At 47.0% G+C, this 13459-nt stretch overlaps 1 protein-coding gene across 2 annotated transcripts in view; it reads left to right on the top strand.

Annotated features, from left to right (window-relative positions):
• USP36 (ubiquitin specific peptidase 36) overlaps window positions 1–13459 on the top strand; it is a 33416-nt gene that overhangs the window by 371 nt on the left and 19586 nt on the right. For both annotated transcript variants that reach the window (XR_009560335.1, XM_030837876.3), the window contains exons 2-6: window positions 2001–2163; window positions 3737–3998; window positions 4489–4710; window positions 11766–11876; window positions 12531–12633. Coding sequence is in view for 1 of the 2 variants with exons in the window: in XM_030837876.3 (XP_030693736.1) it covers window positions 3746–3998; window positions 4489–4710; window positions 11766–11876; window positions 12531–12633 (689 nt within the window). In the remaining variant the exon portion in view is untranslated. The remainder of the gene's footprint in view (window positions 1–2000; window positions 2164–3736; window positions 3999–4488; window positions 4711–11765; window positions 11877–12530; window positions 12634–13459) is intronic.

Below are 13459 nucleotides of genomic sequence, written 5' to 3'. Positions count from 1 at the left end.
AGGGCTCGGGGGTGCACGGGGAGGCCCTGGAAGTGTGTCCTCCGTCCGGGCTGCCTCGGGTCTGCTCTCTGCTCTTCTCCACACACCGGGAGCGACCCGCGGTGCAGGGGAGAGCTGCCCCGGCCAGGAGCCCATGCAGGGGAGAAGGCAGCAGCCCGTGGCGGCGTTACGCACAGAAGCATCATTTATGCAGAATTCAGACTTTCTTTGGAATGGCTTCAGTCCAAATAAAGGGGAGGGCGTTCAGTTTGGCAGCAGAGTTGATATCTTGTTTGTTCTTTTTTAGTAAGATATGTGGGAAAGCTCACGCCTGGAGAGGGTAACATTCCTTATGGGCTTGGTCGTGGTCATGGTCCTGGTGAGGGGATGGGTACAAGATATGAGTTTTTAAAATACCTATTTCTTTGGGCGGGTAGTATTGGGTCTCCCCTGGGGTTCTAGGAGCTAGAGCAGCGTCTTAAAACAGGGATGGATGAGAGAGAAAAACATCCTGGCTGTGACACAGTCCACTGTCTGTAAGGGATGGGGAGAATCAGGCCTCCAAGGAGAGGGGCGCTCAGTTTGCTCTTTCCTGGCTGGGGACCGATGCTTGCTCTGCAGAAGAGCCCCCTCTAAAAGCGCCCCAGGGAGGCCCCAGCCCTGTGCTGTCTGGGGCTCCTCCCCGCCAGCACGTGGTTGACCCTGTGAGTCTCCAGTGCATTTTATGCTGGAAAAATGCATTTAAAGGGAGGAGGGAGAGAAAACGTTCTTGAATGGTGATTGATTTAAGGGAGCTTTATTTGAGTAGAGGTAGAAATGTGCATAGATAAGTGTGAGCTGTTCCTGGACCGTGAGGAACGTGCACTGGAGAGAGCATCCTCCCTGAGTTTTGAAGCAAGTGTGTACATCAGAGGGCTTGTGATGGTTACAGGGACATTTTTCTCTGGGTCGCTGCACCTCAGAAATAAATCATTTTGAGGTTGTTGCTTAATGTTTCGGGTTGAATTGGTGAGTAGAGGTTTGATCTTCCTGTTGAAACTTGAAAAATTCTGTTTGTTCAAAACCTCTTGACTCCACATCGAGGAGTGGGCTATGTGGAATGGGTGGGTGTTCTTTAAGTTATTTATCTCGAATTAAATTGAGTTAAATCTTCCAAGTTCTGTTTATCCTCTAGCTTCGAGAGGTTCCCAAACCCATATCCGCCCATGACAAGAGTCCTTAGCAACGTGTGATCTTGACAAGAAGAGGGACATTGTAGGAAGTTTTCATGAAACAGAAATCTTTACAGATTGACTTCATTCTGAGATCATGTTTATTATGCTCTTTTGTTTTTCTTTCTTTCTTTTTTTTGCTGTTAATATGCTTTTACTTATGGACATCAGACATAGTATATCTGAAACTTGCTGTAAAGTAATGTGGGCTCAGGAGAAGAATCGACTGGTCCTACACAATAATTATTGACGCTGAATTAGGGGAGCGTGGCGGTTCCCTGTGATGTTCTCTCTACATTGTAAATGAACGTTTTCACAGTAAAAAGTTTTTAAGTACCTTAATGTTCTGTAATCACAGTGATTGTGGTTGGTAATTAAGGAAAAAAAACAAACTTAGCAGAGTGAAAATTTGGCAACTCTCATTGCGCCATTTTTTTGGGAACTCTTACTGGCTCATGAAATCTGAAAGTTGGAGATGATTATCTGTTATCTCTTAGTCTTTGCAAATGTGATGGAGTCTGGAGTTGACTGGCGTGTGGGGAGATTTTTGTTCACTGGGCTTGTCACTGGCGTGAAGGTTAAGGTATGGAACAAAGGGCAGTGTTTTCATGTCATGTCCATCGAAATCGTTTGTAGTTAGTTAGCTCAGCTCTTCACTCTTCCTAAGTCCCGCACTGTCCATATTCATTCCGCCTTAATGCTGACTGTTCCTGGTAGATGGTTGGCCTTCCTACTCCGTGTCCAGGGAATGGGGCTGATGAGACAGCGGGAAGAGAGCTGGCCTCATGTGATGCTGTGTTCATCCCACAGACTCTGACACCCATTCTGGACGACACGCTTGTGGCTCTGGTGATTGAACAGGCCAAAGCCTGGGAGCACGTGGTTTTGAGGGCCCAGCAGCACACCTGCCTAGTCTGGCCAAGCACCTGGCATCATGCTGCAGGAATAGCACCCCCAAGTTCAGACACCCCAGGTAAGCCCACATGTGGTCCAGCAGCCATTGTTCAGTTGGTGAGAACGCTTAGATAATTCCCCTTAGGAAAGCTGCTTTTATTTTTTTCATGTCAAAGAACTTGTGCTTGCGTTTTTTTAAATAATGGTCTTACGTTTCTGTTCTTTACAGAAATTTTTATAGAAAAAGAAATTCGATCCACATACAGAATTAGGTGCCCTATAACCGTAAATCTGGACGGTTTACCAAGAGGTGCTGGACGGGGTCCTTTGACTCGAGCAGAGTTTTGGATCCACCTGACTAGTTGGGTCTCCTGGCTCAGGCCGGCGACCACATACCTGGGGGAGGTCATCATTTTTCTGATGGGAGTAAGCTGTGTAAGGAACTATTTTTCTAACTGTGACTCAAATAGTCCTTGAGCTTTGGCCAGGGTGGTTGAGCTGACAGGTAGTGTGTGCAGTTAGAGGTGATGGGGATTTCGGGTTTGTTACAGTTTCTACACTGCGGCTTTAGGGACTGTTCCGCAGCCAGCGCTCAGCTCTCACCCAGTGTGTTTCTCCCCATTAAGCTCACAGGCACCTTTGACACTTGTTTTTTTTTTCCCTATTTTACAAAGAACGGTCTCCGGCAGTCCCAGTGATCGTCCCTGGAGGCTGTAGCTAATCCATGATGGACTAACCCAGGCCTGCCGCCTTCCAGAGCCTGAGTTGCCGCCACGGCCCCTGCCTGCTCCGCCCCACCCCCCCTTAAGTTTAGGCGTTTTTGTGTACACCATTCTAGTCCTATTACTATCTTCTCTCCATCACTTTTAAAAAGATAGTCTGTACAAGCACTATCCAGTAACACAAGCCACAAGTATAACTGAGTTTTACAGTGACCACATTAAAAAATAAAAAGCAGGTGAAATGAATTGTCACAATATAACTTATTTAACCCAGTATACGTAACATATAATCATTTCGGCATATAACTAGTCTTAAAATTACTGAGATGTTTTACACTTGCAAACTGACTCTTCGAAATGCAGTGTGTGTTCTACACTTACGGCACGTCCCAGTTTGGCCCAGCCTCATTTCTCCTGTTCAGTGGCCCCATGAGGCTCGTGGCCTTTGTTTTGAAGAGTGTGGTTCTGAACAGATGAGTGAGCTCATCTCACTCTCCATGCGAATTCCTTTATTGCATGGATTTGTGTGTGTGACCAGAGTGTCTTGGGAGAATTAGTGTTCTCCTGGTTTTGAGCAGACGTTAGGAGGACGTGGTTGCCTCTTGAGGGAAATTGCACCAAGTATGACGTCCAAAGTCACTTGATGGTACTTGTTGAAGAGAAGACGCCGAGAAGGTAGTCTCGCCTCCTCCGGGCCGTGTCAGTCCGTTTAGTGCTGTTTGCGGAGGCACTTTGTCTTTTTGAGGGGAGAAGCGTGGGCGTCGCTGTGTCCACGTGGTCCGTACTACGTCTTGTGTCACCCTTCCTTTGTAAGGTTGGCTTTTATGGTGGGTCACATCTGTAAGGCCCAGGAGGGGGTTGTCAGGGAAGGGATGCTCTGTTCCTGGGACCCGCTTACCCGCCGCTCCGTGTTCTTTCCTATCCCCACAGTGATGCACCATGCCCATAGTCGACAAGTTGAAGGAAGCCCTCAAGCCTGGCCGCAGGGACTCGGCTGACGATGGGGAGCTGGGGAAGCTCCTGGCCTCCTCTGCCAGGAAGGTCCTTCTGCAGAAGCTGGAGTTTGAGCCGGCCAGCAAGAGTTTCTCCTACCAGCTGGAGTCACTGAAGAGCAAATACGTGCTGCTGAACCCCAGGACAGAGGGAGCCGGCTGCCACAGGAGCGGGGATGAGCCGCAGGCCAGGACACAGGGTACTGGGAGAGGGCCTCGCTCTGTGCTGACCAAGTGGAGGGACGAAGCATTGACTGATTAGTAGGACCAGAAACAGAGTGTGGTCACTTGTGAATGTCGTGCATGGGGTCAGTAGATTTTAGTTATGGAAGTAACGGTACAGGGTTGGTCAGAAAGAGATCTGTGTCCTTAGAGGTTCAAGAGCAGGCCTTGGAAACCAGACAGAGAACTGGGGTGGGCTCAGAGTGCCAGGGCCCAGTTCTTCCAGCTGCTGATTCTCACAGCCTCGTCCTCTCATCCACAGAGGGGTCCTGGGGTGCTAGACCGACGCCGTCAGGGAGAGCCGTGGGGTGACAGGTGTTCTCCTGGGCTTCCGCAGCGGGAACCCAGTCACCCCTGGATGCCGCGTTCTGAGCACGTGCCCACCAAGTGCGCCACGGCACTTGCTCTGGGTGGTCTGCCTGGGCACGGAGTCAGACGGCCTCCTCTCTCCCATCCCTCCCCCTCCAGGCAGCGAGCGCGCGTACGAGAGCTGCGGTGACGGCGTCCCCGCGCCCCAGAAGGTGCTCTTCCCCGTGGAGCGGCTGTCGCTGCGCTGGGGGCGCGTCTACCGTGTGGGCGCGGGGCTGCACAACCTCGGCAACACCTGCTTCCTCAACTCCACCGTGCAGTGCTTGACCTACACGCCGCCCCTGGCCAACTACCTGCTCTCCAAGGAGCACACGCGAGGCTGTAAGTGAGCGCTGTTCGGGGGGGGGGGGGCTCTGCACACGCATGGCTGTGAGTGTGCACGTGCAGTGGGGTGGCCCTGGATCCTCGCGGCCAGATGGTCTCCTAAGTGGACAAACCCGTGTGCTCACGGTGCTGCCAGTTCAGCCCGGGTCCAATTCAGGAGTGAAATAGTAACTGATAAATAGTAACGCTTTATAGTAACTGATAAATCCTACATTTGAATTGTGCCAGCTGCAGGATGGGCCGTGAAAGAGAATCAGGGTAGAGTAATGGTCTCTAAACTGGGCTGAAAGTAATTACCTAAAGAGAGAAAAGGGTTTTCAAAAGATACCTGCGAAATACGTGTATTCGGTTGTTTTATACACCTGTTCTTGTAGCAATGTTTTATGTACATCATAAAACATCCTCCAAAGTGGAAACTGAATGTGGGTAAAATAAAGATGAAAGAAAATATAACTTACCCAAACTGAAGAAAACAGAAAGTCTGAATGGCCTTTCAACCATTAACAAAATTAAATCAGTGGTTAAAATTTTTCACATGAAGAAAACACCAGGCTGAGACAATTTATGGGTAAGTTTTATGAAACTTTTAAGAAACAGATCATTTCAGTGCTTCCTGAACTCTTTCAGAGAAAAGAAAAAGAGAGAAAGCTCCCTAGCTCGTTCAGTGAGGTTCTCTTAACTTGGATAACAAAATTAAACAAGCACAATGTGAGAAAGAAAAATTACAGTTCCCTCTTGTTCATGAATATACATGTAAGAATTCTAGATAAAATACTAGCAAATTCAATAGTCTTTTAAACACTGTGAGCAACTTGTGTTCATCCTAGTAACACAAGGATGTTCTGCTATCAGAAAACCTCCAAATGCAATTGTGGAGCCAGTATAGCACAGCAGTTACAAGCACCACTCTGGAGGCTGGCCTGCTGGGTTTACATCCTGGTTCTGCCACCCGGCGACTGAGTCCTAGAGAATTACCTGACCTGTTCCTCATCTGCAAAGTAATAATAATATTTCCTTCATATTTTTGTAAAGCTTACATGAATTATGTAGAGTGTTTAGAATAGTACTTGGCACACAGTAAGTTCTACATCCGTGACTGCTAATCTTGCTACCTTAGTTGCCGTCACTTTATTAACAGATTAAGAGAGAAAGGTCACCTGAAAATAGATGCCCCAAAAAATTATGATAAAGAAAACTCTTAGCAAAGTAGCAACAGAGGGATTTTTTTTTACTAATATTGATGAAAGGTATCTAGCAACAACTACAAAAAAGCATTCCAATTAGGAAATAGTAGAAGCACACCTCTTAAAAATAAGGAGAGGGCTTCCCTGGTGGCGCAGTGGTTGAGAGTCCGCCTGCCGAGGCAGGGGACGCGGGTTCGTGCCCCGGTCCGGGAGGATCCCACATGCCGCCGAGCGGCTGGGCCCGTGAGCCATGGCCGCTGAGCCTGCACGTCCGGAGCCTGTGCTCCGCAACGGGAGAGGCCACAGCAGTGAGAGGCCCGCGTACCGCAAAAAAAAAAAAAAAAAAGGAGAGAAGCCAGGGTGGCCACTCTCTGTACTTGTGTTTGATATGCTGGTCCTGGCCAGAGCAGTGACACAGGAGACAAGAGGAGGGAGTAACACTCTTGTTGGTTGAAAATGATATTCCTGCATAGAAAAACAAAGGAATCCATAGACAAATTAGAAATTCGGGGGAATAAGAAAGAAATTTGGCACTATGACTAGATACAACATCAGTATACAAAAAGTTACTTGAATTTCTCTACACCAAACAAGAAATTGTTAAAAAAAAATTTGCTATTATAAAAAATTGTACAACAGCAACAAAAATGATAAAGTGTGGAGACCCAAATTCCCGAGATATACGTGGAAAACCTTTCCTGGGAATTTAAGGGCATTTTATGATGACCTACACACGGAGATTGCTACCTCCACAGAGGGAAGCCTCGGCGTCATAAAAATGTTGGCTCTCTCCCACATTAGCGTAGAGATTATTGTAGCTCCAGCTGATTCTAAACTTTATATGGAAAAGAAAAGCAAAGGACCAAAATCACCAAGACACCTGTGAAGAATATGAGAAGCGGTATACTTTAGCAGTTGTAAAGTCTTTTTGTAAAGTTAGAGACGTTAAAATGGCAGAGTTGAGTCAGGGAGGGAGGTACTGACCGATGGAGAGACAGCCCAGAAACAGCCACGAATGCGTGGACGTGTGGCATTACACACCATTTTTTCACATATACACGTGTCTCCTGTTTTAAATAAATGGAACTTAAAAATAATCGGAAAAAATGAAATAGAATCCCCATTTCACAGCATACTCACACCAAAAAATGGATTTAAAACTTCTCAAAAGGGCTTCCCTGGTGGCACAGTGGTTAAGAATCCTCCTGCCAACGCAGGGGACACGGGTTCAAGCTCTGATCTGGGAAAATCCTGCATACCGCGGAGCAACTAAGTCCATGCGCCACAACTACTGAGCCTGCACTCTAGAGCCCGAGAGCCACAACTACTGAGCCCGTGTGCCACAACTACTAAAACTCGCATGGCTAGAGCCCGTGCTCTGCAACAAGAGAAGCCACCGCAATGAGAAGCCCGTGCACTGCCACGAAGAGTAGCCCCCACTTACCGCGACTAGAGAAAGCCCGCGCACAGCAACGAAGACCCAACGCAGCCAAAAATAAATTAAATAAATAAATTTATTTAAAAAAAAAAACTTCTCAAAAGTAAAAACAATGCTTTTATAACAGACGTGAGCAAGTATCTTTCTGACGTTGGGTTGGGAGAAAGCACTAACCATTAAAAAAATTGATGAATTCGGCTGCATTAAAATTAAGAACTTTTGTTCATGAAAAAACAAAATTAAAAGACAGGGAGCTACAAACGAGGAGATGACACCTGGGATGCATAAACAACGAAGGATTGGGACCAAGAATATATACAAAACCACAAATCAACAAGGAAAAGAGAATAGCATATTAAATAGATAAACATTAGGAGCAGGCATTTTATAGGAGAGGAAGCTCACGTCACGGGGCGGAGGAGGAGATGGCCAGTAACCGCGTAACCTGGGAGACGCTTTCCACCTTTGTGGTCGATGAGGATTCGGAAGTCTGACGGTACCGAAGGTCACAGGGGATGGAGGTCAATGAGATTCTTTGTAAACTCCTGGTCTGAGTTGGCATAACTGCTTTGGAAAACAATCTGGTGTTCTCTGTCATATAATCTACACTTAGCAATTCGACAGAAAAGCTCTGGTATCTGTGCACCAGGAAACATACAGCAAAAAACTGTAAGCAACCCAGGTGCCCATCAACACAATGGGTACCTGAATTATATAGGCATGTGGTAGAATATTATACAGCAGTGCAGGAGAATGGATTCGCTCCATGAATGAGTCCGAATAGCATAGTGTCGAGTGAAGAAAAAGCCCCAGAAGACTGCATGCAGCATGAATTCCTATTTACAGAATTGAAAAGCAGACTGTTTGTTGTTTAGGTGTACGTATATGTGATAAAACTTAAATAAATAAAAGTGATTTTTAAAAGTAGGTAAATAATTAGAAATCAGGGCAGAACCAGAGGCAGGGACATGGGAGTGTGGGAGGAACATCGTTATGAAGAGTTTGGGATTGCATGACGTGTTCAGGGATATTAGTTATATTATTAAAAAAGAATGGAAGAAGGCCAGGCTATGGGACTACTGTAGTATTTAAATGTCTCGCAATGGTTCACAGTAGCCCTAGCTACTATATCAAGGCACAGTGCACACTTCTAAGATGAAGTTGATTATAAATCTCTGTTTCCAGTAGTTACCTTGGTGATGGCTGAGGTTGTTTTGGGTGGACTTTACTAAGGTTTGACTGGGCTGTCTTTGTTTTTATCTCATGACGTTGGCGGTGAGAGCCTCTCTCCTGAGCCTGTAGGTCGCTCTGCCGTTTTCGTGTTCCCTGTGCTTCTGCTGTTGGTTTCTCTGCAGGAATCTTTGAGCTGTTGTCAACTTTGCAAGGGTTAATACAGTTAAAAGTAGGTCACATCTGTAAGTCCGGGTAACCTGGCACAAGTAAACTGTGGTATATGGGGGCAAGGACTTGAGTTGGGAGCAGCCCCTCCTCCTGTGAGCAACGCAAGCAGACCTGGGGAGAGTGCCAGTGTCCCTCCGTGTCACTCTATGAAATGTCAGTAAGCCTTAATTTCTTGGCTTTTTTAGAGTAAAATGTATTAAGAGAAGTTTTAATATTTTTTTCCTGGCACCTGACTGGATCCCCAGGTGACCCCTAAGTGGGCTTGGGCTGTCCTCTCTTCCTCGAATTCACTGTTTGAAGATTCTCAAGGGTCCAGGGAAGTATGGCTTGAACATGACAAGGGGCTGCTTGCACAGAGCCCCAGTCCTGCAACGTGCCTGGACCACTTCAGGATCTATCCACAAAATAAACACTGTAAAATATCCAGGAGGATTAAATCCTATTCTTTCGCACCTTCTTCCCCAAATTTAAGTAGTAGTGTCCCCCAAATCATGGATACAACTTTTATGATATATTTTCCTAAATTACCTGAACAAAGTGTCCACGGGCTTTTAAAATTAAACTTGGGCATTACCAGGGATTTGGGAAATCCTGTTTCAGGTATTTCTGGGTGAAATTGTTGCTTGCCCTATTTTTTTTTTTTTTTTTTTTTTTTTTTTTGTGCTGAGTCACAAGGCTTGCGGGACCTTAGTTCCCGGACCAGGGATTGAACCCTTGGCAGTGAAAGCGCCGAGTCCTAACCACTGGACCACCAGGGAGTTCCCAGTTGCCCTATTTAAGAGTGATGATTTATTAGTCTAAAAGTCTCAGCGTTTTAGATAATGATTAGAGGCTTAATTTCCACACGACTTTCCTAGGAGTATCTTAACATGAATCAGATTTTGTAAATGGGAGCTCTTTTTGTTTGCTTAACGTTTGTTGTCTTAAATAACATTAGGTTTTTTGCCTTAATTTGAGCCTTCTCCACAATTATTGCCCTTTAAAAAATAAAAGTAATGAATGGATAGAGAGTTGAGAAAACTCTAAAATGAAAAATAAAAGCCTCTCCTTCATGTAAAGACATTAATCACATGAATGGTTTTTTGATTTCCCTCCAAGAAGAATTTTTTGTGTAAATACTAGCATTTTTTTTAAATTAAACTTTTTTGCATTATGGTAAGTGCATATAACATAAAATTTACCATTTAAAAATAAATTTACCATTTTAAGTGTACAGTTCAGTAGCATTAAGTACATTCACACTGTCATGCAACCATCACCACCATCCATCTCCAGAACTTTTTCAAACTGGAAGTCCGTCCCCATTAAAAACACCCCCCCCCCCGCCAGCCCCCATCCTTGGTACCCTCCATCCTACTTTTTGTCTCGGTGACTCTCACTGCTCCAGGTACTTCATGTAACACAAACACAAGTGCTTGTCCTTCTAGGACTGGCTTACTTAGTATAATGTTCTCAAGGTTTCTCTTTGTTGTAGCAGGTGTCAGAAGTCGTTTTCTTTTTAAGGCTGAGTAATATTCCACTTTATGTATAGACCACCTTCTTTATCCATTCGTCTGTCAATGGACGCTCAGATTGCTTCTACATTTTGGTTCTTGTGAATAATACTATAAATGTGGGTGTACGAGTATCTCTGAGACTCTGCTTTCCCTTCTTTTGGGTAAATACCTGGAAGAGGAATTACTGGATTATATGGGAATTCTATTTTTAATTTTTTGAGGAACTACCATACTGTTTTCCACAGTGGCTGTACCATTTGACATTCCCACCAACAGTGTACAGGGGTTCCAGTTTCTCAACATCTTTACCAACATGTGCCCTTTTCGTTTGTAGATACTAGGATTTTTTTGTGTGTATATGGCAAACAGGCTGCATGCTGTTTCATTTTTTAATTTGAGATAGGTCTAAGTAACTGGGTGATTGGAGGTGTTCAGGGGGAGAATAATGGATTGGTGTGGATTTTGTGTTAGGCGCTGGGTCTGTTGAGGAAGGTCGTGCACTATATACACGACTACAGTATCTTGTAGAACTAAAGATGTGCTTGCCCTTGGACCCAGAAATGTATCTTGTAGGTATATGCCTTAGAGAAACTGACATGCGCACAAGGACCATTCACCACAGCGTTTGTGATAGCAGGAAAAGGCGGGGAGGTTGGCATGCAGGAAAAGGGGGGTCGTGTGGATGAACTGTGATCTGGAGCAGGGATTAAAGAGCAGTTTGTTACAGTTTATAGAGAGTGAGCTTAAACATGAAGCTGCAGTATCCTGGTGAGTGAGTGCCACGTGTGGAATACAGTGAATCCATGAATGGGAACAGTGGTGACCTGGTTGGGGAGAAGGATGAAGCATGTGGGGAACAGGGTTGTGAGAGGTTGAGAGGGGAGTTCAACTATCACACCAGTACTTGACTGAAAAATCACCTAAAATGGGGTGTAGTCTTTGCTCTTCTCTATGTATTTAAGATCATAATTGTAAGTAGAGGTAGAAGCATAATGCTATCTCGCTTAATTCCTGGGGGACAAATAGTTTATCCAGAGCACGGGGACTGGCCGCAGCCTGGGGGCTCTGTGTGGCCCACCGCCGGTCTTTATGGACCCGTCCCCACCATGTAGGTGTCGCTTGGGGCGCCAGAGCTGCAGAGTTGGGCCCTTAGGCTGGGGGAGCACGTGCCCGGGGTCTCCCCAGAGCTGGCCGAGCCCCTGTGTCTCCTGGAAACCAGAGCAGAGGTTCCTACACTGAAGAGCACATGAAGCGGGTGTCGGGAAGCCCAAAATATTCTAGCCTGTTGACCATGTGATGCAGTTTGGAAGTCAGAGAAAACATTGTTCTAAACGGTGCTTGAAAACTCAGACTCCTCGGGCTGGGTTGCAGCCGAGCCCGCAACTGTGGAGAGACCGGGTCCCGGGTGCTGCAGGCGGTGTGGGAGCTTGGGCCGGGCTGTCGGGCTCCTGCTGTCTCTGCCGGGCGGGAGGCCATGTCGTCAGCTCTCCTGGGAGCTCTCGCCTTACCACGACCGCCTGTCCGTGCCCGCAGGTCACCAGGGAAGCTTCTGCATGCTGTGCGTCATGCAGAACCACATCATCCAGGCCTTCGCCAACAGTGGCAACGCCATCAAGCCCGTGTCCTTCATCCGAGACCTCAGGAGTAAGAGCGGCTTCCTTCTGGCGGGGGGCAGAAGGGAGGGCTCGGGAGACTGCACGCACAGAGTGTAGCAGACTAAGCGAGCCCTGGGGCTGGATGTGGAGGAGTCCACACCAGGTGGTGGTGGTCCCCGCCCTGAAGATCAGGCGGCTTTGGCCAGGCCGGGAGCTGTGTGTCATGGGCCTGGAGGTGGGGAGCAGGTAAGGGAGGGCTGCGGGGCCTTTTCTCAACATCGGAGAGACCAGTGTCCATGTGCTGTGGCAGTCAGATATCTCCCTTAGCAGAAAAGATGGGCTCATTGGTTTTTGAAGCCGGTGTAAGTTGTATTGCGATGACATAGTGATAATCTGCCATGGTCTGTATTGGCTCCTGGAAAACCAGCTTTAGTTCATCAGTGGATCTCATATCCTTAATGCTTGGTGTTCATTCGTGCTTTCTGTTAAGTGTAGAGGGTTTAAGCCCTTAGGTCTCATTGAGAAGATAACTGCCGTGAGGGTGGTACCTGGGATGTAGGAAGCCAGGCAGGCTCCTTTTCCTCGCTTGGGTTTAGTTCTGGGTCTGCTAGGAGTTGGTGATGAGACCGACAGGAGTGGGACGTTTGGAGAGCAGGCAGGAGCTTTTCCCTTCTGGCCTGATGCTTCTTCCTTTCCTCCTTAGAGATCGCCCGGCATTTCCGCTTCGGGAACCAAGAGGACGCACACGAGTTTCTGCGGTACACCATTGACGCCATGCAGAAGGCCTGCTTGAGCGGCTGTGCCAAGTACGTGCTCCTCCCCCCACCCCAGGCTGCCTCTGTGGACCTTAGCCCCGTGGCCCTGAGCTGAAGCTCCAGCAAGGGGTCGCACTGCTTCCCAGGAAAGGGCTTCTCCTGCTGCAGGGCAGGTGGTGGCCATCTCTGTCCCAGCAACTCATGGAGGGAAATGCCTTTTTTTTTTAAATGTTTATTTATTTATTTTTGGCTGTGTTGGGTCTTCGTTGCTGTGTGCAGGCTTTTCTCTAGTTGCGTCAAGCGGGGGCTACTCTTCGTTGTGGTGCGCGGGCTTCTCATTGTGGTGGCTTCTCTTTGTTGTGGAGCATGGGCTCTAGGCGCGCGGGCTTCAGTAGTTGTGGCTCGCGGGCTTAGTTGCTCCGTGGCATGTGGGATCTTCCCGGACCAGGGCTCGAACCCGTGTCCCCTGCATTGGCAGGCGAATTCTTAACCACTGTGCCACCAGGGAAGTCCTGGGAAATGCTTTAATAGATCTCTTCGAGGATCTTACGCTACTGACAGGGACTTTTCCCATCTTTTAAAAATCACCTCATTATTTTGGTACTGAGGATGGGGTGGTAGGAATTATAATGTCTTTATGGAAGAACTTGAAAGGCTGCAGGAAAACTTGAGGGTAAGGAGATTATGATTTTTGAGGTTTCACTCTGCCCAAATTTGAGAGCGTAGACAAATGCACATGACGGATTTATGGTTGGTTGCTTAGTCTTCCCTTTTGTAAAACAGCTACTGTCAACAGTGTTTTTGTATCATTCTTGGGTTTTTGGGTTCAGAGAGAAGAAAGGAGGCAGGTAGTGCTGCCTAGGCTTGGAATAGAACT

The sequence above is a fragment of the Globicephala melas genome, chromosome 20 (assembly GCF_963455315.2).
Source record: "Globicephala melas chromosome 20, mGloMel1.2, whole genome shotgun sequence".
Taxonomy (NCBI): domain Eukaryota; kingdom Metazoa; phylum Chordata; class Mammalia; order Artiodactyla; family Delphinidae; genus Globicephala; species Globicephala melas.
The sequence above is the reverse complement of the archived record's forward strand: the minus strand, read 5'-3'. Positions and strand labels throughout refer to the sequence as shown.